The sequence below is a fragment of the Rhinatrema bivittatum genome, chromosome 9, assembly GCF_901001135.1.
Source record: "Rhinatrema bivittatum chromosome 9, aRhiBiv1.1, whole genome shotgun sequence".
Taxonomy (NCBI): Eukaryota; Metazoa; Chordata; class Amphibia; order Gymnophiona; family Rhinatrematidae; genus Rhinatrema; species Rhinatrema bivittatum.
Window position 1 is genome coordinate 112,482,196 of NC_042623.1, and position 26,812 is coordinate 112,509,007.

General features: G+C 45.7%; 1 protein-coding gene across 1 annotated transcript in view; it reads left to right on the forward strand.

Annotated features, from left to right (window-relative positions):
* The window catches only part of ARID2 (AT-rich interaction domain 2), a 736,417-nt gene that overhangs the window by 557,225 nt on the left and 152,380 nt on the right, over positions 1 to 26,812 (forward strand). Inside the window, exon 16 of the mRNA XM_029615213.1 lies at positions 18,771 to 18,925. Coding sequence (XP_029471073.1) covers positions 18,771 to 18,925 — 155 coding nt within the window. The remainder of the gene's footprint in view (positions 1 to 18,770; positions 18,926 to 26,812) is intronic.

Below are 26,812 nucleotides of genomic sequence, written 5' to 3' on the forward strand. Positions count from 1 at the left end.
AAAGCAGTGGGTAAGCATACTCTGTCAAACTGGCTAGCAGATTGCATACAATTTTGTTATGAAAAAGCAGGCCTTACTCTCCAAGGGCGAGTAAAAGCACACTCAGTCAGAGCAATGTCAACCTCAGTAGCACACCTTCGCTCTGTACCTATTCTGGACATTTGTAAAGCAGCAACATGGAGTTCTCTTCACACCTTTGCAGCTCACTACTGTCTAGACAAAGAGGGAAGACAAGATTCAGCATATGGACAATCCGTCTTAAAGAACTTGTTTCCAGTGTAATCCCAACTCCTTCTACATCCAACCTGCTGTGATTTCGGCTGATTCATTTCGACAACAATACTTCACTGTTGCCTCACCTCAAAATGACTCAGCCTCTAGCTTGCTAATCACCCATATGTGAGGACTAGCATCCTGCTTGTCCTGGGATAAAGCAAAATTGCTTACCTTGTAATAGGTGTTATCCCAGGACAGCAGGATGTAGTCCTCACGAAACCCACCCGCCACCCTGCGGAGTTGGGTCCGATACGTTTTATTATTTTAATTTTGGCTAACGCTATTTGCTACAAACAAAGACTAAAGGGAGACCCCTGTGGCAGGGAATATCATAGCATGCTGGGCATGCTCAGTAGGCACTCTGGTGCCAGTCAAAAGTTTCATAGAAACTTTTACAGAAGTTTTCCGTACATAGGGCTCCATTACTGATGTCACCCATATGTGAGGACTACATCCTGCTGTCCTGGGATAACACCTATTACAAGGTAAGCAATTTTGCTTTACTCCATTTATTTCATTGTCCCCAAGAAGGGGGGCACCTTCAGACCCATCCTGGACCTCAAGTCAGTCAACCGGCACTTAAGGGTCCCAGGATTTCACATGGAAACTCTGTGGTCAGTCCGAAGTGCAATACAGCCAGGGGAGTATCTCACATCCCTGGATCTCTCAGAGGCCTATTTGCATATCTCAATTCATCGGGATCACTAGCATTACTTACGCTTCAAAGTCCTGGATCAGCACTTTCAGTTCTGGGCTCTACCCTTCGGGTTAGCCACCGCGCCACAGACCTTTACCAAGGTAATAGTAGTGGTGGCGGCGTCACTCAGGAAGGAAGGCATTCTCGTCCATCCCTACCTAGACAATTGGCTGATCAGGGCAAAGTCACCGGAGGAGAGCCACCGGGCAACCAACAGAGTTATATCTCTTCTGGAAAGCCTAGGATGGGTAGTCAACATAAACAAGAGTTCCCTACAGCCTTCGCAGTCGCTGGAATACCTAGGTGTCCGATTCGACACCCAGGAAGACAAGATCAGCCTGACCTCCAAGAGGAAATCAAAACTCCGGGATCGCTTGCAGAATCTGCTGAGCACCAATCGGCCCACAGCTTAGGATTACCTACAGGTCCTCGGCCTAATGGCCTCCACTCTGGAAGTGATACCATGGGCACAGGCTCATATGAGATCGTTACAGCGCGCCCTCCTATCTCGGTGGCGCCCACGATTACAGAACAACACCATGCATCTACCTCTACCGGCCAGAGTACGGTATCAGTTACGGTGGTGGCTGCAGCCCGGCCACATGAGCCGGGGGTTAAGGATGTCCTCCCCAACCTGGACCCTGCTCACTACAGATGCCAGCCTGAGCGGCTGGGGAGCACACTGCGAAGAGCTAACCGCCCAGGGGCGGTGGAACAGAGAAGAGTAGGGGTGGAACATCAACCGACTAGAGACACGGGCAGTCAGGTTATTCTGCCTGCGATTTGCCCACAGACTCCGAAACAGAGCAGTCAGAGTGATGTCTGACAACGCCACCACGGTGGCATACATCAACCGACAGGGCGGAACCAGAAGCCGACAGGTATCCTTAGAAATAGCCCCCCTGATGGCTTGGGCGGAAGCAAATCTCCAGGACATCTCCGCCGTCCACATTGCCGGGAAGGACAACGCCACGGCAGACTTCCTCAGCAGAGAAAGCCTAAACCCGGGGGAATGGCAGCTGTCACCCACGGCCTTCCAGATGATTGTGGATCAGTGGGGGACCCCGGGCATGGACCTACTAGCGGACAGGTCCAACGCTCAAGTACCCAGATACTTCAGTCGCAAGCGAGATCCTCTATCCCACGGGATCGACGCCCTGGTGCAGCCATTGCCTCCGGGGATCCTGCTATAGGCCTTTCCCCCATGGCCCCTGCTGGGTGTTATTATACACAAGATTCAGCGGCACAGAGGCCTAGTTCTTCTGGTGGCCCCGGACTGGCCAAGAAGATCCTGGTACGCAGACATGAGAAGACTACTGGCGGGGCATCCTCTGCCCCTGCCCCCTCACAGAGACCTGCTGCGACAAGGTCCCATCCTCCACGAGAATCCAGCTCAATTCTCTCTTGCGGTCTGGCCATTGAGAGGGCTAGACTGAAGAAAAGGGGATACTTGGGGCCGGTAATAGACACACTCCTCCGAGCATGCAAGTTCTCCACATCACTAACTTATATAAGGATCTGGAGAGTATTTGAAGCCTGGTGCGAAACTTGCAGCACCAATCCGCATGCCGCTAAAATCCCCATCCTTCTGGATTTCCTGCAAGATGGACTTCAGAAGGGTCTGTCCCTCAGTTCAATCAAGGTTCAGGTGGCAGCGCTATCCTGCTACGGCCCCAGGAGTGCCGGCAATAGCATTGCCACACACCCAGACGTTTCACGTTTCTTGAAAGGAGTCAAAAACATTCGCCCGCCACTGAAGTGGCCAGTGCCCCTGTGGAACCTCAACCTAGTCTTGGAATTTCTAGCGGGACCCGCCTTCAGACCCCTCCAAGACCTGTCCCTCCGTTTGTTAACCTTGAAGATGGTGTTCTTGCTGGCCGTATGCTCAGCACGCCGCATCTCCGAGCTACAAGCGCTGTCCTGCCGCGATCCGTTTCTCAGAATCACTCCAGGGGCTATCCATCTTCGCACAGTTCCTTCCTTCTTACCCAAGGTAGTCTCACACTTCCACCTCAACCAAACCATATCCTTGCCAACCATGGAAGGTTTGAAGAAGTCAGAAGAAGGTCGAAGACTGCGCCATCTCGACATCGGCAGGTTGCTGTCCAGATACCTGGAAATGTCGAAAGCAGTACGAAAGACGGACCACCTGTTCGTCCTTCACAGTGGGAAGAAGCAAGGAGAAGCGGCCTCACGGGCGACTATTGCTCACTGGATCAAGGAAGTTATCAAGGCGGCCTACGTAGAAGCGGGAAATCCACCACCTCTACGGGTCAAGGCTCACTCTACCAGGGCCCAAGCGGCCTCCTGGGCAGAAACTAGGATGCTGTCGCCTGCAGAGATATGTAAAGTGGCAACGTGGTCCTCCCTCCATACCTTCTCCAGATTCTACCGTCTGGACGTCCAGGCTAGGGAGGTCACAGCATTTGCGAGGGCAATCCTAAACGGACCTCGGGCAGCCTCCCACCCAGTCCGGGAGTGGCTTTTGTACATCCCATTTGTAATGAGTCCATCTGCTACACGCTAGGAAATGTAGAGATTACTTAACTGATAATCTCGTTTTCCTTAGTGTATGCAGATGGACTCAGCATCCCGCCCGGCTGCCGGTATACATGGGGATTCACCGACTCACGGTAAGTCATGTTTTCTTATATAGGGCATCCACCCTGCCGGGTGTCGACGCCTTCCAGTTTAGAACACTGGCGATCTCCAGCTACTATCAATCGGTCAGGGTAATCATGTTCATTTAATCGATCGGTCAGTCACACATATATCCATAAAGCTTTTGCAAGGAAGATTACTGAGTTGCTGCACTTCCTGCGGGGGTAAATGTACCCGTGCTGACGTCAGATCCGTCTCCAACTGCTAGCACGAGCACACTATACCCATTTGTAATGAGTCCATCTGCATACACTAAGGAAAACGAGATTATCAGGTAAGTAATCTCTACAATTGTGATGGAGAAGGTACAGAGAAGGGCTACCAAAATGATAAGGGGAATGGAACAGCTCCCCTATGAGGAAAACTAAAGAGGTTAGGACTTTTCAGCTTGGAGAAGAGACGGCTGAGGGGGGATATCATAGAGGTATTTAAAATCATGAGAGGTCTAGAACAGGTAGATGTGAATCGGTTATTTACTCTTTTGGATAATTGAAAGACTAGGGGGCACTCCATGAAGTTAGCATGTGGCACATTTAAAACTAATCGGAGAAAGTTGTTTTTTACTCAACGCACAATTAAACTCTGGAATTTGTTGCCAGAGGATGTGGTTAGTGCAGTTAGTATAGCTGTGTTTAAAAAAGGATTGGATAAGTTCTTGGAGGAGAAGTCCATTATCTGCTATTAATTAAGTTGACTTAGAAAATAGCCACTGCTATTACTAGCAACGGTAACATGGAATAGACTTAGTTTTTGGATACTTGCCAGGTTCTTAAGGCCTGGATTGGCCACTGTTGGAAACAGGATGCTGGGCTTGATGGACCCTTGGTCTAACCCAGTATGGCATGTTCTTATGTTCTAGTTTGTAATTTCCTAAGAATTTTCTCATGAGAGACTTTGTCAATTGCTTTCTGGAAATCCAGAGGCAATTATATCAACTGGCTTACCTTTATGCCTTCAAAAAATGTGGCATATTTGTGAGGCAAGATTGCTGTTGGCTTTGTCCCATTAAACTATGCTTATCTGTCGATTCAGTAATTTTGTTCTTTATGATACTTTCTACCATTTTGCCTGGCCCAGGTGTCAGACTCACTGTCTGAGTTTCCTGGATCACCCCTTGATCCTTTTTTAAAATACTGGCATTACATTGACAACCCTTCTGTCTTCAGGTACTATAGATGATGATACGGATAGTTTAGAAATTTCTAATAGGTCCGCAATTTCATTTCTCAGTTCTTTCAGCGTTCTGGGATGTATACCATCTGGGCCAGGTAATTTGCTTATCTTTAGTTTTCAGTTTGCCCTAATACATCTTCCAGGTTCACTGAGATTTCTTTCAGGTCTTCTGAATCATCACCTTTGAATATCATTTCTGGCATGGGTATATCTCTTTCATCTTCCTCAGTAAATACTGAAGCAAAGAATTCATTTAGTCTCTCTGCTATGGCTTTGTCATCGCTAACTGCCCTATTTACTCCTTGATTATGTAATGGTCCCTCACAGGCTTTTTTTTACCTCAAATGTACCTGAAAATGTTTTTATCATGAATTTTTGCTTCCACAGCAAGCTTCTTTTCAAATTCTTTCTTTGCCTTCCTTATTAATGTTTTGCATGTGACTTGCCAGTGCATATGCTGTTTTGTTCATTTGGATCCCTTTTCTGTTTCTTGAAAGATGTTCTTTTAGATATGATAGCCTCTTTCTTCTCACCTTTTCACCATGCTGGTAGTCATTTAGCCTTCCTTCCACTCTTTCTATTGCATGGAATGCATTTGGTCTGGGCTTCGAAGGGTATTTTTAAATAACTTCCATGCCTGAGCTAAACTCTTAACCTTGGAAGTTGCTCCTTTTAGTTTTTTCCTAACCATTTTCCTCATTTTATCATAGTCACCTTTTTGAAAGTTAAATGCTGTCACAGTAGATTTCTTTTTGCACTCCTTCCAGTTAAGTCAAATTTGATGATTTATTTATTTATTTGGCATTTTTTTTATGAACCGACAACCATTTGCACATCGCATCGGTTTACAATTAACTTGGAAATTATAGGCTGGGCCTTTACATGGAACAGATAACTGTAGGTAAAAACGGAGGAACAAGAAAGAACCAAACTTCATAAGTTATAGAAAAAGAAAAATAGAACTTATTTACATAATTAAAAAGATAATCGATAGCAAAAACGGGGATTCCAGAATACAATTATATGGTGGGGGTAGAGGACGGGTAGGCCTGTAGGAAGGGCCATGTTTTTAGGTTTTTTTTTAACTTAGGAGTGGATGTCTCAGTGCGTAGATCTGGGGGGAGAGAGTTCCAAAGCGTAGTGCCAGTGAGGGAAAAAGCTCTGTTCAAAGTTGAGATAAGCTTGTAGGGTTTGATAGAGGGGGTGCGGAGAGTTCCTTGAAGGGCTGGACGAGTGGGTCTTGTGGAGGTGCACGGAAGAAAAGGGGGGCAGAGCCAGTTGAGGTTTTCGTTCATAATACTTTTGTGGATGAGGGTTAGTGTTTTGAAGAGGATACGAGATTGTATTGGTGCCAGTGTAGCTCGATGAGAGTTGGTGTGATGTGGTCTTTTTTTCTTAGAGTTTGTAAGTATACGTGCTGCGGCGTTTTGTAGGAGTTGCAAGGGTTTGGTGTGCGTGGAGGGGAGGCCAAGGAAGAGAGCATTACAGTAGTCGATTTTGGAAAGAATAATAGACTTGAAGTACTGTGCGAAAGTCTGAGAAATGCAGTAGGGGTCTGAGTTTCTTGATAGTTTGTAACTTGAAAAAGCAGTCACTTAGGATAGATTTGATGAAGGGTTGAAAGTGAATTGGTTGTCAAGAAGGACACCCAGGTTTCGGGTGTGCGAGTGGAAAGAGGTGGAGGAATAGGAGAGGGGGACAGAGAGTGAAGGGAGTTTAGTGGAAATGATGAGGAGTTCGGATTTTTGAGGGTTGAGGGCGAGGTGCATGCCTGTGAGGAGTTGGTTGATGGCGGAGAGGCAAGAGTCCCAGTTTTGGAGAGCGGACTGGAGGGAGTCAGAAACGGGGAAGAGAATTTGCACATCATCTGCGTAGATGAAGTGTTTGATACCAAGGTTGGTGAGGAGGGTGGTGAGGGGAAGCATGTAAATGTTGAAAAGGGTAGAGGAGAAAGAGGAGCCTTGGGGAACGCCACGGTCAAGATTAATGGCATCAGATTCGTTGTTGTCAGCGAAGACTGTGAAATGGCGATTTTGTAGGTAGGATTTAAACCAGGAGCGTGCGGTGTCAGTAATACCAATATTACTAAGGATGTTAAGGATAGTGTGGTTAACTGTGTCGAACGCCGCGGAGATGTCTAACATAGCAAGAAGATAAGAAGTACCTGTATCAGATCCTTTGATTATGGTGTCAGTCAGTGAAAGTAGTAAGGTCTCTGCGCTAAGATGTTTCCGGAAACCATATTGCGTGGAGGGTAAAATGTTGTGTTGTTCGAGGTAATCAGAAAGGCGAGTGTTAACAAGTTTTTCTAGAATTTTAGCTAGGAAGGGGAGATTGGAAATGGGTCTGAAATTAGAGAGGGTGAAGGGGTCGAGATTAGGTTTTTTGAGGATGGGTTTCACTACTGCTAGTTTGAGCATGTTGGGTACCGTACCATGTACCAGAGAGCAATTGAAGATGTCAGAGAGAGGTTTGGAAATAGTTTTAGGAATAGAAAGGAGAAGTTTGGACAGGATGGTTTAGAGGGATGGGAGGAGGGTTTCATCTTTCTCAGGATATTTTCTATTTCTAGGGTGGAGGGTGGGTCAATGGTAGACAGTGAAGCTGATAAGTTGAAGGAGGGCAGGGCAACGTTGGAGTAAAGAGCAAGGTGCGGTGAGGGAGGAGACTTTGTTTTTAAAGAAGTGTGCCAGTTCATTGCAGTGATTCTTAGAGGAGGTAGGTTGGGGTTGTATAGGGGAGGAGTTGGTGAGGAGTTGGTGAGGCCAGCGATCAGTGAAAAAAGGGCCTTGGGGTTGTATTGGAAACCATGTATCTTTTTAGAGTAGTATTCTCTTTTAGTGATATTGATGGTATTCCTGTATTCATGCATGAGTTGATAGTAAGTTGTTTTGGTTCCTGGGGATGGGTGTTTGCGCCAACACCTTTCTGCAGATCTAAGACGGGATTTGAGATTCTTGAGTTCAGGAGAGAACCAGGGTTTTTTGTTTGGGTGGGCTGGTTTGATGGTTTTTGTCACCAAAGGGCAGTGATGATGATGTGATCACTATTGCCAAGTAGCTCCAACACTGTTACCGCTTGCACCAAATCCTGTCTTCTACTAAGGACTAGGTTTAAAATAGTTTCTCCTCTTGTTGGTTCTTGTACGAGTTGCTCCATGAAGCAATCCTTTATTTCATCACCTGGACCGGATGGCATACACCCCAGAGTTCTGAAGGAACTAAAAAATGAAATTTCAGACCTATTAGTAGAAATTTGTAACTTATCATTAAAATCATCCATTGTACCTGAAGACTGGAGGATAGCAAATGTAACCCCAATATTTAAAAAGGGCTCCAGGGGCGATCCGGGAAACTACAGACCGGTTAGCCTGACTTCAGTGCCAGGAAAAATAATGGAAAGTGTTCTAAACATCAAAATCACAGAACATATAGAAAGACATGGTTTAATGGAACAAAGTCAGCATGGCTTTACCCAGGGCAAGTCTTGCCTCACAAATCTGTTTCACTTTTTTGAAGGAGTTAATAAACATGTGGATAAAGATGAACCGGTAGATATAGTATACTTAGATTTTCAGAAGGCGTTTGACAAAGTTCCTCATGAGAGGCTTCTAGGAAAAGTAAAAAGTCATGGGATAGGTGGCGATGTCCTTTTGTGGATTGCAAACTGGCTAAAAGACAGGAAACAGAGAGTAGGATTAAATGGGCAATTTTCTCAGTGGAAGGGAGTGGACAGTGGAGTGCCTCAGTGATCTGTATTGGGACCCTTACTTTTCAATATATTTATAAATGATCTGGAAAGAAATACGACGAGTGAGATAATCAAATTTGCAGATGACACAAAATTGTTCAGAGTAGTTAAATCACAAGCAGATTGTGATAAATTGCAGGAAGACCTTGTGAGACTGGAAAATTGGGCATCCAAATGGCAGATGAAATGTAATGTGGATAAGTGCAAGGTGATGCATATAGGGAAAAATAACCCTTGCTATAATTACACAATGTTGGGTTCCATATTAGGTGCTACAACCCAAGAAAGAGATCTAGGTGTCATAGTGGATAACACATTGAAATTGTCGGTACAGTGTGCTGCTGCAGTCAAAAAAGCAAACAGAATGTTGGGAATTATTAGAAAGGGAATGGTGAATAAAACGGAAAATGTCATAATGCCTCTGTATCGCTCCATGGTGAGACCGCACCTTGAATACTGTGTACAATTCTGGTCGCCGCATCTCAAAAAAGATATAATTGCGATGGAGAAGGTACAGAGAAGGGCTACCAAAATGATAAGGGGAATGGAACAACTCTCCTATGAGGAAAGACTAAAGAGGTTAGGACTTTTCAGCTTGGAGAAGAGACGACTGAGGGGGGGATATGATAGAGGTGTTTAAAATCATGAGAGGTCTAGAACGGGTAGATGTGAATCGGTTATTTACTCTTTCGGATAGTAGAAAGACTAGGGGGCACTCCATGAAGTTAGCATGGGGCACATTTAAAACTAATCGGAGAAAGTTCTTTTTTACTCAACGCACAATTAGACTCTGGAATTTGTTGCCGGAGAATGTGGTTAGTGCAGTTAATATAGCTGTGTTTAAAAAAGGATTGGATAAGTTCTTGGAGGAGAAGTCCATTACCTGCTATTAAGTTCACTTAGAGAATAGCCACTGCCATTAGCAATGGTTACATGGAATAGACTTAGTTTTTGGGTACTTGCCAGGTTCTTATGGCCTGGATTGGCCACTGTTGGAAACAGGATGCTGGGCTTGATGGACCCTTGGTCTGACCCAGTATGGCATTTTCTTATGTTCTTATGTTCTTATCTAGGAACTTTTCTTCTCTAAAATATCCTGATGTAGCATTCACCCTGTCAATACTGGGGTAATTGAAATCACCCATTATTACTGAGCTGCTAATTTTGTTTGCTTCCCTAATTTCTTTTAGCATTTCATTGTCTTAGTTCATTATGGCCAGGCAGATGGTAATATACCTCCGCTACTATTTTATTTCCTTTTTCACCTGAAATTTCTATCCATACAGATTCAACATTGTATTTTGTTTCATGCAGAACTTTTATCCTGTTTGACTCAATGCTCTCTTTAACATATAGTGCCTCCCGTCCACCAATTTAATCCATCCTATCATTTTGATATAATTTGCACCTTGGTATCACAGTATTCCATTGATTATCCTCCTTCCACCAAGTCTCTGAGATGCCAGTTATAAATACCTCTTCATCCAGTGCTATACACTCTAACTCTCCCATCTTATTTTTTAGATTTCTTGCATTTGTATACAGGATATTTTGAAGTATGTTTTTTGTTTGTATTAATAACATGCTCATCAGTTGACAGGGGTAATTTGGAATCTTTCTGCACTTTACTTAAAGATACCTGGTTGAGTTTGGCATTTACTGCAACCTCTCTACTTGGATCCCTATTTTACCTGTTCTTTTAGTATCCTTCAAATATACATCATTCTTAACCTTGCTCTGCTTTTGTACTTAGAAGAATTTCACCTCCAATATTGTACCTCTCCCTTGGGTTTTTGCATCCTTAGTGCATTAAGGTGCATTTTTTAACATTAAATCTTAGCTGCCAGTATCTAAACCATTCCTCTAGCTTCACTAGATCCCACCTATGTTTTCCACACCACCGTGACTATGCATCCTGTTGCAGATCTTGGCATCAGCAAAAAGACAAACCTTTCCGGATAATCCTTCTGCTGTGCTGCTCATGAAAATGTTGAAAAGAACTGGTCCCAGGACTGATCCCTGAGGTACACCACTAGTAGCTCTTTCCTCAGTGTAAACTCCCATTTACCACTACCCTTTGTCGCCTCCCAGTCAGCCAGTTTCTAATCCAGTCAGTCACTCTAGGTTCCATACCAAAGGCGCTCAATTTATTTTATAAATCTTTTATGCAGAACCGTGTCAAAGGCCATAATGAAGTCCAAATACATAACGTCTAGCGTGCTCTCTTGATCATTTCTGTTCAATAAAGAAATTGATCAGATTCATCTTTCAAGATTTATCTTTAGTAAAAAAAACCAAAACATGCTGCCTCAGATTATGCAATTCATTGGAATCTAGAAACTGAACTATCCTTTGTTTTAGCAGCAGTTCCATTAATTAGCTCACCATAGAGTTCAGACTAACTGGCCTATAGTTCCCAGCCTCCTCCTTACTTTCGCTTTTATGAATAGGAACCACATCTGCACTTCTCCACTCTTCCAGAACTAATCCCAACTCTAAGCATTGAAAAAGTCAGCCAGCAGAGCTGCCAGGACTTCTCTGTTCCTTCAATACCCTCGAATGTATTCCATCCAGCCCCCTTGCTTTATCTAGTTTGTTTAGTTAATGTAACAATTTTAAAGAGGATCTTTATCTGTTTAAAAAAAAAAAAGTTGATATTTTGTTATAAGTTTTAAAATCTGCTTTGTCATGGGAATACTGGCTTTAACTGTCACTGTGCACCACACGTATGTAGTAGTGATGTCACAGGAGGAAAAAAAAGGATGTTCTCTGCCTCCATCAACTGGATGAGGGACTAAACCCAATCTTTCTGGACTGGTGTAGCAGAAATAAAGGAAAGGAAATTATCAGGCAAGTCTAAATTTCTCCTTTAAAACAAGCCTCCTGAGAAGTCACTATAATGAGTCTTTCCAGATGTCCATAGAAGTCTTCTCTTTTAGAAATTAAACATGCTTGTCTCTAGCTAAAAATCATATTTTATTCATTCAACTGCTGCAAGTGCATTGTAAAAAGGCATTGAGAATTTCAACAGTGGTCAAGATTGCACAGTGTTATCCTATTATCTGATATCAACTGCTCAAGAATCTTTCTTTTTTTTTTTTTTTTACATTGCAATGACATTTCTCACAAGACAAGCAGGATGGTAGTCCTCACATATGGGTGACATCATCAGGATGGAGCCCAATCACGGAAAACTTCTGTCAAAGTTTCCAGAACTTTGACTGGCCCCTACTGGGCATGCCCAGCATGGCACTAACCCTGCAGCCAGCAGGGGTCCCCCTTCAGTCTTACTTTTTCCGCGCAGCAGTAGCCTCGCGGTTTAGGAGCTCTGAAGAGATTCCTGACAGGAATTTTCCTCACGGATTTAATTAAAATTACTTCGCCCCACAGGGGTCCCTCCTCTAACTTTTCTCAAGCCGCGGTACTCCGGTAAGTTTTTCACCGTTTTTCGTCGATTACCGTCGAGTTTGGCCCTCGTGGCCTACTGGCCATCGACCGTACCAAGGCTCGATTTTTCTGTGGCCATGGCGTCGGGTTTTCGTCTGTGCCCGGACTATACTCGCACCATGTGAACCCTCATGGAGTCTGTGTAATGTGTTTAGGTCGTGAGCATGATGTCCTGACTTGCACCAAATGTGCCCTTATGACACCGAAAGGTCGCAAGGCCAGAATGGAGAAGATGGGACTCCTTTTCCGTGCTCACACCCTGACGCCATCCATCGCATTGACGTCATCGGAACCGGCACCGTCGAAGTCTCATCAGCATCGACAACCGTCCGGTGACTGCCCGCCATCGACGTCTTCACGGCCATCAACTCCCGTTTCTTCCCCTCAGGATTGAGGGGATCATAGGGAGAAGCATCGCCATCGGCATCGTAAGTCTCGGACTGTCGAGGGAGCGAAATCATCGACCTCGCCACCGTCCGAGCCACCGTCGAAGAAGCCCCGTCCAGGAGCAGCACCGACCACTCCTGCGATCGGGACATCGAGGCCACCCTCACCCGAACGGGGTTTGGGAGTCACGATTCCGCCTGTAAAAGTGGTCCCTCCAACTGTGCCTCAGCCTCCCTCTTCCATCACGGAGCCAGAGCTGATTGCCCCAGGTCTCCGGGAAGAACTGGACCGGCTAGTCCAGGAGGCCATCGACAAGGCGATGCAACAACTCCAGGTCCCTCCGACACCGGCACCGAGAGTGGAACCGGTCATCGACCCGATTCCAGCAGCGCTGGCACCGCTGCTATCCCGGATGGAGGCGCTCATGACTGCCCTTCCACCGGTGATTCCCGGGTCTCCGTTGGCTCTGGTGCGCTCCCCGATGACTGCTTCATCGGGAGGAGAAACACCGTTCCGCATTCCTCCTTCGGGGCTATTGCCTCAGCCATCGATGCCATGTTGTCCCTCGCCACCGATTCATTCATCGGGGGCGATACGCACATCGGCGCCATTGATGCCTTCGATGCCGGCACCGATGCCCCCCAGGGTGTCCGCGGTGCCCCCGGCGATTCCTTCGATTTTCTCGGAGCCTCAGCCGGGCCCTTCGGGTATCCAACCCCCTTCTCGTCCTACAGGTCAGCCTGCTGATCCTTATGACACCTGGGGTGATGATGCTTCCACAGACACCGATGATTTACCTTCACCTCCTTCTCCTACTGAAAGTAAAAAGAATTCTCCTCCAGAGGACCTCTCTTTCATTAATTTTGTGATGGAAATGTCGGAATTGGTCCCTTTTCAGCTTCAGACGGAGCAAGATGATAGGCACCAGATGATGGAGCTTCTCCAATTCCTGGATGCCCCTAAAGTGATCACTTCTATTCCCATTCATCAAGTTCTGCTTGACCTCAAAAAGAACTGGGAAAATCCTGGATCCATTGCCCCATTACACAGAAAAGCTGACACTACTTATCTAGTACAGTCAGCCCCGGGCTTTCAAAAATCTCAGCTTGACCACCACTCAACTGCCATCTCGGCAAGATGCTGGGCCTGGCTCAAGTCTTCTGACCTTCGCCCAGAAGTACAAGACAGGCTCTCTGACCTGCCCTGTATAAGAGATAATCTATTCGGTGAACAGATTCAGCAAATAGTGGCTGAGTTAAAGGACCATCATGAGACCCTCAAACAGCTCTCATCGATACCTTCTGACTTCCCTTCTAGACAGTCCTTCAAGAAGGACCCCAAGAAGTCATTCTTCCGTCCAAGGAAGTACTATCCCCCACCAACAAGGTCCCGAGCTACGAGGCCTTATCAAAAATCTCAGCCTTGCCAGCCCCGGAAGCAAAAGCCACAAGCAGCTCCCCAGCCGGGGCCTGCTTCATGTTATTGACTTTCACTTAGAGAGCAGCAGCCTGATCCCTCTGTCAAGCATACCAGTGGGAGGCCGATTATGCCACTTTCATGGAATATGGCAATCAATCACAACCGACCAATGGGTGCTGGCAATCATTGCTCAGGGTTACCATCTGAATGTTCTTGCTGTTCCACCGGACTCCCCACCTCTACAAGCGTGGAGAGTAACCGACCACTCTGTCCTTCTGGAGCAGGAGGTTTCCCTTCTTCTCCAGTTAAGAGCAATAGAACCCGTTCCTCTTTCGCAACAAGGCCTAGGGTTCTATTCCTGGTACTTTTTGATTCCCAAAAAATCCGAGGGGCTTCGTCCAATTCTGTACCTACGTGCCCTCAACAAGTACCTCCAGTGGGAAAAGTTCAAAATGGTAACCTTGGGCTCGCTTCTACCTCTTCTACAAAGAGGAGACTGGCTCTGCTCTCTGGACCTCCAGGACGCATACACCCACATCGCGATAGCTCCAGCTTATCGCAAGTACCTCCGGTTTTTAGTAGGCCCAAGGCACTATCAATACCGGATGCTTCCATTTGGCCTAGCATCGGCACCACGAGTCTTTACCAAATGCCTCGTAGACGTCGCAGCTTTTCTCAGGAAACAAGGTGTTCACGTCTACCCCTATTTAGACGACTGGTTAATCAGGGCCCCAACCCAGCAAGCCGCTCGGTCGTCCCTGGATTTGACCCTACTCACTCTAATTTCTCTAGGATTTCTCGTCAATTACGAGAAATCCTATTTAGTCCCATCTCAAACCTTATCGTTCATTGGGGCAGACTTGGACACCTTACAGGCAAAAGCTTTTCTACCTCAACAATGAGTGCAAACCCTCGTGTCCCTCGCTCATCAGTTGCAGTCTCAGTATACAGCAACAGCTCGACAATTCCTTGTCCTTCCTGGACACATGGCGTCCTCAGTCCATCTCACACCAATGGCTCGCCTGGCCATGAAGAGTCATGCATTGGACTGTGAGGTCACAATGGATTCAAGCGACTCAGCCTCTGTCAACCATTGTCCACATCACCGACACACTCCGTCTGTCTCTCGCCTGGTGGAAAGACCAGAACAATCTCTTCCAGGGACTGCCTTTTCACCTGCCAGATCTTCAACTCAATCTCACCACCGACGCTTCCAACCTCGGCTGGGGAGCTCATGTGAACAATCTGCAGTCACAAGGTTTTTGGTCTCCAGAGGAAGCCAAACACCAGATAAATTTCCTGGAGATTCGAGCGATGCGATATGCTCTCAGAGCTTTTCAGGATTGCCTATCAAATCACGTCATCCTGATTCAGATGGACAACCAGGTGGCCATGTGGTATATCAACAAGCAGGGAGGCACAGGCTCCTTCCTTCTGTGTCAGGAAGCTGCGCATATTTGGGCGGAAGCGCTCTCCCGCTCGATGTACCTCAGGGCCACCTATTTGCCGAGAGTGCACAATGTCTTGGCAGACAAACTGAGTCATGTCTTCCAACCGCACAAGTGGTCTCTCAATCCCTCTGTAGCGACCTTTCTCTTCCAGCAATGGGGTCATCCCCAAATAGACCTCTTTGCGTCCCCTCAGAACCACAAGGTGGACAATTACTGCTCCCTCATTCGGAGAGAGCGCTCTCAGCCCAGAGATGCATTCTCCCTCTCGTGGGCAGCCGGTCTGCTTTATGCATTCCCTCCACTTTTTCTTCTCTCGAAGACTCTCGTGAAGCTCCGTCAGGACAAGGGAACCATGATCCTGATAGCATCTCACTGGCCACGCTAAGTGTGGTTTCCCATACTCCAGGATCTCTCCATCCGCACCCGCTTCTGATCACTCAGAACGACGGATGTCTATGCCATCCCATCCTTCAGGCCTTGTCCCTGACGGCATAGATGTTGAAAGGTTAATCCTTCAACCACTTAACCTTTCAGATTCGGTTTCTCGTGTCCTGATTGCTTCACGAAAGCCTTCCACAAGAAAATCTTATTCCTATAAATGGAAAAGGTACACATCATGGTCTTCTTCGCAATCCTTTGATCCCTTTTCCTGTCCAGTCGCAAGGTTTTTGGACTATCTCTGGCATTTATCGGAATCAGGTCTAAAGACCTCTTCCATCAGAATGCATGTCAGTGCGGTAGCTGCCTTCCATAAAGGTGTCGGGGATGTCCCTATATCGGTACAACCCCTCGTAACACGTTTTCTTAAAGGCTTGCTCCATATCAAGCCACCTTTACGTCCTCCGGCCCCTTCTTGGGACCTTAATCTGGTTCTCGGGCGGCTCATGAAACCACCCTTCGAACCTCTTCACTCCTGTGACCTAAAATATCTCACATAGAAAGTGATTTTCCTTTTGGCTATCACTTCAGCTCGCAGGGTTAGTGAGTTCAGGCCCTAGTTACCTATCCGCCTTACACTAAGCTCCTGCAGGACCGAGCGGTACTCCGCACTCACCCTAAGTTTTTGCCTAAGGTAGTTTCAGAGTTTCACATTAATCAATCCATCATACGACCTATCTTCTTTCCCAGGCCCCACTCCAACCCAGGGGAACAGGCTCTGCATACCCTTGACTGTAAACGGGCTCTAGCATTCTACCTAGACCTTATAGTTGCCCACAGGAAGAGCACTCAGTTATTCGTCTCTTTCCATCCCAACAAACTAGGGCAACCTGTGGGTAAGCAGGCTCTCTCCTCCTGGTTGGCGGACTGCATATCCTTTTGCTATCAGCAAGCAGGCATTCCTTTTCAAGACCGTGTTAAAGCACACTCTGTGAGGGCCATGGCGACTTCAGTAGCACACCTACGATCTGTGCCGCTTCCTGACATTTGCAGGGCTGCCACCTGGACCTCTCTCCACACTTTCGCAGCCCACTATTGCCTAGACAAAGCCGGAAGACAAGATTCCATCTTTGGCCAATCTGTCCTGCGTAACCTATTTGCAACGTGACGTACCAACACCCTTCCGCCTGCCCGGTGGGGTTCAGAATGCCCTCTACCAAATTCCACCCCAGTTGTTGTGCCTGTTGCACGCCGTTGGGTACATTTGGTGCATGTTCGGACATCCTCAGCTCGGTACTCACCCATATGTGAGAACTACCATCCTGCTTGTCCTGTGAGAAAGCAAATGTTGCTTACCTGTAACAGGTGTTCGCACAGGACAGCAGGATGGTAGTCCTCACGAAACCCGCCCGCTGCCCCGCGGTGTTGGGTTCGTAACGTTTTGTTGTTTTATTTTTTCGGCACTGCCTGTAGCTATCAAACAAGACTGAAGGGGGACCCCTGCTGGCTGCAGGGTTAGTGCCATGCTGGGCATGCCCAGTAGGGGCCAGTCAAAGTTCTGGAAACTTTGACAGAAGTTTTCCGTGATTGGGCTCAATCCTGATGATGTCACCCATATGTGAGGACTAACATCCTGCTGTCCTGTGAGAACACCTGTTACAGGTAAGCAACATTTGCTTTCTCATTAGAGGCCAGTTTTAAATGGGGCTTTTAAAGCTTTTTATTGAATCAATTTTCAGTTATGAAGTTTTTGCCATGTAGCAAGTTAGAAACTTGCAGCTGATTGACATGAGAATTACATTTTCAAATTCCGGTTATTACATACTGTTTGAAAACACTTGTTTACAGTAAGAGTGTAAGGGCTGAATTTTGCTGAAATTTTTTTTTTTTTTGGGGGGGGGGGGGTGCATATTAACATTTTTCCTTTTTTCTTTATTATTTCCTCTTAGTCTGGAGGCTGTCATTATGCCACCTTGTCTTCAGTTGGGGGAGTGATCATACTCCTGCCTCAGAAACCAGGATTAGTTGTACTTTTCAAGGTTGCCCAGTAAATTTGTTTTTAAAATGGTGCCGCCAACCACATTTTAATTATAAATAGTTTGTGAGATTAGGTATCCAAAATCTTCAATGCACCTATGTCCTTAGCAGTGTGCTCTATGCTCCAGCTGTAGTCTGGTACTTAGTAACAAGTATGCTCATTTAAAATTAAGATCACAATGGTTAATACAGAAGTTAAAACATTCTCAGTTAAGAGTAAGATTAAGCTTTTTTAATAATTCAGAAATTCATGAATTGAAAACAGCCATTGAGAATTTAAGTATCATGAAGGCTATGCTCCGTTCTTTCTTAAAACATGTATTAAGGAAACACTTTTACAACTATGCACATTTAGAAGATACACTTGTTTCTCACACCATAATCTTGAGGGGTTAAGATATCTAAGCAGCCTTTGCCTTTCCCTATTAATGACAGGGCAAATGAGCTGCTGCTTATACAGATCATGGTGTTTCTGTTACTCTTATACTCGGAAGGATGTATTTTCATCTTCATTGCAGACATAATTGTTGCTATCCCATAGCCGAGTAGAACAGCTTTCCAGTGTGAAATACAGGACATTGCTAACATGCCATCATTCTGGTTGCTAGAAAATTGTTTTGGAATGCTACATTTAATTCAGAGGAAAGTATGATTTTTCACAACATCTATATTAGTAAATATGTTTCTTGCAAGTTATGAAAATAGAATGCAAAACATTTCTGCACAGTCCTGTTTATTCAGGCACTGTTACAGATGAATTAGACTGTTCTTTCTATACACAAAAGTACTGGTGATAAAGCCTGTTTGTAAAGTTCTGATTTGTACTGTATCTGTATCCTACCTTTCATCCATTTTGATCTGAATTGTTTATTAGCTAGAGTACATAGCATTTTATCTTAAAAAGATCAGATTTAAGAAAAAAATTTCAACTTTTTTTTTGTAACTAAATGCATGCATTCTTATATGAATTAATGGCACTTCATAAGACAGTGTAGTAGAAAAATGTCAAGAAATACGCTCAGGCAATGAAAAATTTTAATCTGTTGATGTTTTGTATGCATTTTAAAAACATATGTCTTTCAAACTTTCTGCAGAGTTCACCTGTGACACCGGCAACAGTAATGCAAATTCAGGGCCACCATGTCGGTTCCCAGCCGTCTCCATACACTGCACCAACTACAAGTCAGCTGGGAGAACAAGTGAAAAAACCTGGACAGAACTTCATGTGCCTATGGCAGTCTTGTAAAAAGTAAATGCTTTTTCTTAAAACATATTTCCGAAGTATATTTTGAAGTGACGATATGGAGCAAGATTCCCAAATGTTTTGAAAACTGGCTATGGGAGTGTGACTAGACGTGAACCATAGTGATCCAATTATAAGAGGAGTTTGCAAAAGAAAAAATGTCTTTCAAAAGATCAGTCTAGTCCAGGGGTAGAAAATCTTTTTGAAGTGGTGTGCCAAGATTTAAATTGGGGGGGAGGGGGGGAGGTAGGTAACTCTGATCCTTGACTGCCACAAGCCAGTCAGCATCCTGATCCACCAGATTTCTTTCATATAACACTTGATTATTAACTTTAATTGACATGAATTTTCTGGTAAAATATTCAAGTTATGTAAAAAAAAAGATTGAAAATGTTTTTTCCCATGTAAAAAAAATATATAAAAAGGAGTAGAGAAAAGTCTCACTCCCTTCCCCCTTCTCATCAATACACCCCGTATTAAGAAAACAGAACAAGCCAGGCTGCTATAGATCCCCACACACAAACTACACACTAGAAAGCAGAATACCTCACCTCAGTCTTACATGTAGAACCTCACCAAATACAGAATAAAGTGGCTATAAAAAAGTATAAATAATTATCCCAGGAGAAGCAGGATGCTAGTCCTCACATATGGGTGACATCAGTAATGGAGCCCTATGTACGGAAAACTTCTGTAAAAGTTTCTATGAAACTTTTGACTGGCACCAGAGTGCCTACTGAGCATGCCCAGCATGCTATGATATTCCCTGCCACAGGGGTCTCCCTTTAGTCTTCTTTTTTCCGCGAAGCAGTTAGCCTCGCGGTTATTAGGAGTCCTGTGGGATTCTCCACAACTTTTTCCTCACGGAAAACTCTAAAAAACTTCAACCGCAAAGGGTCTCCCTTAGTATAGACATCACGGTAAGTTTTTACCGATTTCGCGGTTCCGTTCCGTTTTTCCAATTTTTTTACCTGAGTCATAGGCCGTCGACAGCTGTCCGGCCACAAAATGACTACAGGCTTCAAAAAATGCCCAAAATGCACGAGGAACATGTCCATCACAGACCCTCACCAGGACTGTGTCCTCTGCCTGGGTGAAGGGCATGATGTAAAAAATTGTCCCTTATGTGCTAGGATGACCTCGAAAGGTCGACGTCTGCAGCTAGACAAAATGGAACAGTTGTTTAAAATACAACTGGTTACTGCTCCATCTACTTCCACACAATCGTCTCCAGCTGGGTCGATTAGGAAAGTCGTCCTGAAAAAACGCCATTCAGGTGAGTCGGGAGACGCTCCATTTTCCTCCCCCTCGCCATCGTCCAGGGCGTCAACATCGGGCAGTGAGAAAGCCCGCGAAAAAGACAAACATCGCCATCGGCATCGTAGGCCGCATACGGCATCCGCTACACCGATACCCGGCGAGCCATCGACGGAAGACGGGGCACCGGTTAAGAAACCCCGGCTCCAGGGTAAGGCTTCGGAGCCATCGACAAGGCGATCCTCGCCGATTCCGGCGGAAGGAACCGTGCCTCCTCAGGGCTCTGAGGATGTACTGATGTCGCCACCACCGCCTCCCCCCATGGGTGCTCTGTTCACACCATCCATGCGGGCGGAACTTGACGTTTACATACGCCAAGCGGTCAGGGATGCCTTCGAAGCGATGCCGTGACCTGCTACACCAGTTCTACCATCGACACCGATCATAATAAGATCGTCGATTCCATCGCCAGTACCCTCGATGCCGATGCCGAGGAAATCACCGCAATCATCGATGACGTCGGTTCCAGCACCGGTGCCGTCCATGCCGCAACCAGCCATGCCGTCGATGCCGATGCCTCAGATTCCATCGATTCCAATGCGGCCACCGACCCTGATGACACCATCGGTGCCAACTCATGATTCGTCCATTTTTCAACCTTTGATGGACAGATTGGACTCACTTATCCATGCTTTCTCCTCTTCACCACAAGATCTAGGTTCTGGTCAACATCAGGAACCATTACCAGGTCCGTCAGGTGTCATACCACCCATCAGACCACAAACACCAGTCTCTGAGATCCCATTTAAGCCTCCTAGGCCAACAGGGCATCCTCTGGACACTAGTGACTCAGAATTTTCATCTGAGGAAGATATCCTCTCTGAGCCTTCACCACCAGAGGACAGGAGAAAATCACCACCGGAGGATCTTTCATTTTCTAATTTTATAAAGGAAATGTCTGAAACCATCCCTTTCTCCCTCCTCTCAGAGATAGACAGCAGACAAAAAACCTTGGAGGTACTTCAATTCGTAGATCCTCCTAAGAAAATTCTTGCCATTCCAGTTCACGAGGTCTTACAGGAATTGATGTACAGGATGTGGGAGCACCCTGGGTCTGTGGCGGCAGTCAATAAGCGTGCTGATGCCACTTATCTGGTTCAGCCCATCCCAGGGTTTCAAAAAACTCAATTGCCACATCAATCAGTAGTGGTCGAGTCGGCCCAGAAGAAGGCCAAGAGGTTAAAACAGCATGCCTCCACACCTCCTGGGAAAGATAACCGGTTCCTAGATAATCTTGGAAGGAAAATCTTCCAAGCTGCCATGCTGGTATCCAGAATAAATTCTTACCAGCTTTTCATGAATCAGTACCAGCGAGACCTGTGGAAACAGGTTGAAACACTGTCACACCAATTACCTGACCAACTTCAGGACGGATTGCTAAGACACGTGCACAAAGGCCTAGAGGCGGGCAAACACGAGGTAAGGGCCACTTATGATTCCTTTGAGACAGCCTCCCGGTTGTCAGCGTCAGGAATCACAGCTAGGAGATGGGCCTGGTTAAAATCATCGGAGCTGAGACCAGAGGTACAGGAACGCTTAGCAGACTTGCCTTGCCTGGGGGAAAACCTCTTTGGTGATAAAGTCAAAGAGGCGGTGGCGACCATCAAGGACCACACTGAAACCCTTAAACAGCTGTCTCAGCTGCCACAAGAATTCCACCAACCTTCTAGGAGGCTTCCAAGAAGGGAACCAAGGAAACCATATTATCGTCCTAGGCGATATTATCCTCCAGCAACCAGACCCAGACAACAACGGCCTACTCAACGGTCACAACCTCGCCAGAGACCTGCTAGGCCTCAGCAGCCTCCGCCTGCAGCATCCACTTCTGGGTTTTGAAATCCAACCAGAGAGCAGGAGCCATTCCCAAAATCCTCATCCACAATTACCTGTAGGAGGCCGAATTTCTCATTACCATCAAACTTGGACCTCCATCACAACGGACCAATGGGTACTCTCAATTACAACTCAAGGGTACCGCTTGGATTTCCTCACTGTACCAAACGAAAATCCTCCTATTCCATCTTGGACAGTGTCTCATCACTCCACAATTCTACAAGCAGAATTATCCACCCTACTGACTGCCAGGGCCATAGAAAGAGTTCCCAGGCCTCAGTGGGGCAGAGGATTCTACTCCCGATATTTCCTCATTCCAAAGAAAACCGGGGGCCTACGTCCTATCCTGGATCTCAGGAATCTCAACAAATTTCTAAAGAAAGAAAAATTCAGGATGGTGTCATTAAGCACCATGCTACCTCTTCTTCAAAAAGGAGATTGGCTCTGCTCTCTGGATCTTCAAGATGCTTACGCTCACATTACCATTTTTCCTCCTCATCGACAATACCTGCGATTTCTGGTGGAAGGTCAACACTTCCAATACCGAGTACTGCCTTTCGGCCTAGCCTCAGCACCTCGAGTGTTCACAAAGTGTCTTGCAGTAGCGGTGGCACATCTTCACAAGCAAAGAGTACATGTCTTTCCTTACTTGGACGATTGGCTCATCAGCAGTCAAACACAAAGCGGAGCTCTCTCTTCTCTCCATCTCACAATAAAATTGCTTCACTCCTTGGGGTTTCTCATCAACTACAAGAAATCCCATCTCACACCATTTCACCACTTGCAGTTCATAGGTGCAGATCTCAACACCATCACAGCGAAAGCCTTTCTTCCAAGAGACCGTGCTCAAGCGCTCGTTCTCCTAGCGCACTCTGTTCGCAATCAATCTCGAGTTACAGCTCATCAGTGCCTCACCCTGCTCGGACACATGGCCTCAACGGTTCATGTTACTCCCATGGCCAGGCTCACCATGCGACTAATGCAATGGACACTCAAATCTCAATGGATTCAAGCCATTCAACCATTGTCCACTCCCATTCGTATCACGCAAGATCTAAGATCATCTCTTCTCTGGTGGACATCCACAATCAACTTGCTCAAAGGCCTGCCTTTCCAGCAACCAGCTCCACAAGTGACTTTAACTACAGATGCGTCCACCTTAGGGTGGGGAGCGCACATTGCTCACCTAAAGACACAAGGCACATGGACAAGGCAAGAAGCCTCCTTTCAAATAAATTTTCTGGAACTTCGAGCTATACGCTATGCTCTACATGCGTTCAAGGACTGCCTTTCACACAAAACTGTTCTGATCCAAACGGACAACACAGTAGCCATGTGGTACTCAACAAGCAGGGAGGCACAGGCTCGTACCTCCTTTGTCAGGAAGCAGCTCAGATTTGGGACTGGGCCCTAGCACACTCAATTCTTCTGCGGGCCACCTACCTAGCAGGCATCCACAACACAGTAGCGGATCGCCTCAGTCGTCACTTCCAACCACACGAGTGGTCTCTGAACCCATCGCTAGCAACCAAGATTTTTCAGCGTTGGGGTCAACCAACAATAGATCTCTTTGCATCCCACCTGAACTACAAAGTGAACAATTACTGCTTCCTCCTCTGGCAGTCCAACAGCCTACCAAGGGACGCCTTTGCTCGCCACTGGAATTCAGGCCTGTTATACGCGTATCCTCCGATACCACTCATAACCAAAACACTAGTGAAGCTACAACAGGACAAGGGGACAATGATACTCATAGCCCCATATTGGCCTCGATAAGTATGGTTTCCCACACTGCTAGATCTATCAGTCAGGGATCCAATTCGCCTGGGAGTAGCTCCCAATCTGATAACTCAGGAACAGGGCCAGTTGCGCCATCCCAACCTTCAATCCCTGTCCCTGATAGCATGGATGTTGAGAGCTTGATCTTACAACCTCTCAACCTTCCAACCACTATATCTCAAGTACTTATAGCTTCACAAAAACCTTCCACTAGAAAGAATTATTCTTACAAATGGAAAAGGTTTACACTGTGGTGCACTCAGATTTAGATCCTTTCACCTGCCCCACTACCTCGCTACTAGATTATCTTTACCATCTCTCAGACTCTGGTCTTAAGACGTCATCTGTAAGGGTACACTTAAGTGCAATCTCAGCTTACCATAACAAACTGGGAGATGCACCTATTTCTACACAGCCTCTCGTAAGCAGATTCATGAGAGGTCTAACTCACATTAAACCTCCAGTTCATTCCCCGAGCATACAGTGGGATCTGAACGTTAGTACTAACTAGGCTTATGCGTTCTCCATTTGAACCCATAAATACCTGTGACCTTAAATACCTTACTTGGAAAACGGTATTTCTCATAGCCATTACATCAGCTAGAAGGGTCAGTGAATTGCAAGCGCTAGTCACATACGAACCTTTCACAAAGTTTCTACATGACAGGGTAGTCCTCCGAACACACCCAAAATTCCTTCCTAAGGTTGTCACAGAATTTCACTTGAACCAATCCATTGTTTTACCAACATTCTTTCCTAGGCCTCATTCCCATCAAGGTGAAAGAGCCTTACACACTTTGGACTGTAAGCGTGCGTTATCCTTCTATTTAAACCGCACTGCAGCCCAAAGAAAATCCAGTCAGCTGTTTGTATCCTATGATCCAAACAAACCAGGTAAAGCAGTGGGTAAGCATACTCTGTCCAACTGGCTAGCAGATTGCATACAATTTTGTTATGAAAAGGCAGGCCTTACTCTTCAAGGGCGAGTAAAAGCACACTCAGTCAGAGCAATGTCAACTTCAGTAGCACACCTTCGCTCTGTACCTATTCTGGACATTTGTAAAGCAGCAACATGGAGTTCTCTTCACACCTTTGCAGCGCACTACTGTTTAGACAAAGAAGGAAGACAAGATTCAGCATATGGACAATCTGTCTTAAAGAACTTGTTTCCAGTATAACCCCAACTCCTTCTACATCCAACCTGCTGTGATTTCGGCTGATTCATTTCAACAACAATAGTTCACTGTTGCTTCACTACAAAATGACTCAGCCTCTAGCTTGCTAATCACCCATATGTGAGGACTAGCATCCTGCTTGTCCTGGGATAAAGCAAAATTGCTTACCTTGTAATAGGTGTTATCCCAGGACAGCAGGATGTAGTCCTCACGAAACCCACCCGCCACCCCGCGGAGTTGGGTCCGATACGTTTTATTATTTTATTTTGGCTAACGCTATTGCTACAAATCAAGACTAAAGGGAGACCCCTGTGGCAGGGAATATCATAGCATGCTGGGCATGCTCAGTAGGCACTCTGGTGCCAGTCAAAAGTTTCATAGAAACTTTTACAGAAGTTTTCCGTACATAGGGCTCCATTACTGATGTCACCCATATGTGAGGACTACATCCTGCTGTCCTGGGATAACACCTATTACAAGGTAAGCAATTTTGCTAAACATGCAGACAGAAACTGAACTGGAAACTGCAACAAGCCAAACTCCATATGCAGTGCTATAATGGAAAAACAAGACATTCCATGTCAAGTGGAACAATTTAGAAAATCATCCACTCTCAACCTCCTTTAAATTGAATTCAATTTTGTGTGGATGTTCGCTACAGCCTCAAACAAAACTATGCAAAATTTTTCGACTGGATCGCTATTGGTTCAAGAGCCTAGGCAGGTGAACAAAGGTCACTCTTAGAGTACTGTGCTCCGCTTAACGTAAAGCAGCCATTTTGTCCAGGCACTGCAGCCAAACAAATCCTGTTAGGGGCCTGAACTTTTGTGGATTATTACAACCTCTGGTGCTAAATTCCTATGCAAAGTTTCGAACCTAACATAAGCTTGCCACCCTTTTTATGGGCCAGCAAAGTATGTGAAAAATTTAACAAAAGAAATTCAAGGCCTACTTTGACTCCTCATTGCTCCTGATGTATACTTTGATTCAGGCCATAACTGGATCAGTAGTCATGGCTCATGATGTATATCTAGGATTTTCACTAGGAGGCTTTGCAGCCAACAGGAAGCAAACATATAATTACATAAAGACATGATGTCACTATTTTATGCAAATTTTGCCATTTTTGGGTGCAAATATCTTTACTGTGTAGTTTTTAGTTTTTTTCTTTCTAATGTCATTTGATAGACACCTGTTTTGCTACAAAGGTCACCCTGTTTCATCTTGGACCCAGCCTTGCTTTGGTCAGAATTACAGTCCCAAAGACAAGCATCATTTGCATGCGTGTATGCACTATGTTAAAAAGAGCCATCTTTGGCACCCAACTGTGAAACATGCAAATGAGCTAGAGATGTGAAATTTTACAATACAGCTCAGTTTCCTTGCTTACCACACTTTTAGCTTTTGACACATATTTATTTAGACATATTTTCATAAATTAGTCATCAAGGTCAGTGCAAAACCTATGCTAAAAGTTACCTTGCATTGGTCAGTGGTGGCTGAGCCACTTCCAATTCAGCAAAATTGACACCCCCATTGCCTAGAGGCCACTCCAGACAGCCAGACAAGATACCAACCATAGGTTTCCAAGCTTTTTCTTAGCATTCAGACAGATGAATCCAGAACCAGTGGGTTATGAACCTCTACCAGCAGATGGAGATGGAGCAAAGCTGACATCACAGTATGTATGCTCCTGCAGTGACAGCCCACCAGTATTCTCTGTCTCTAGCAGGTGATGGGTGTGCATCTCCATACTGCAGATTGCTTTAATTTTTAGAAGGAGAAAGAA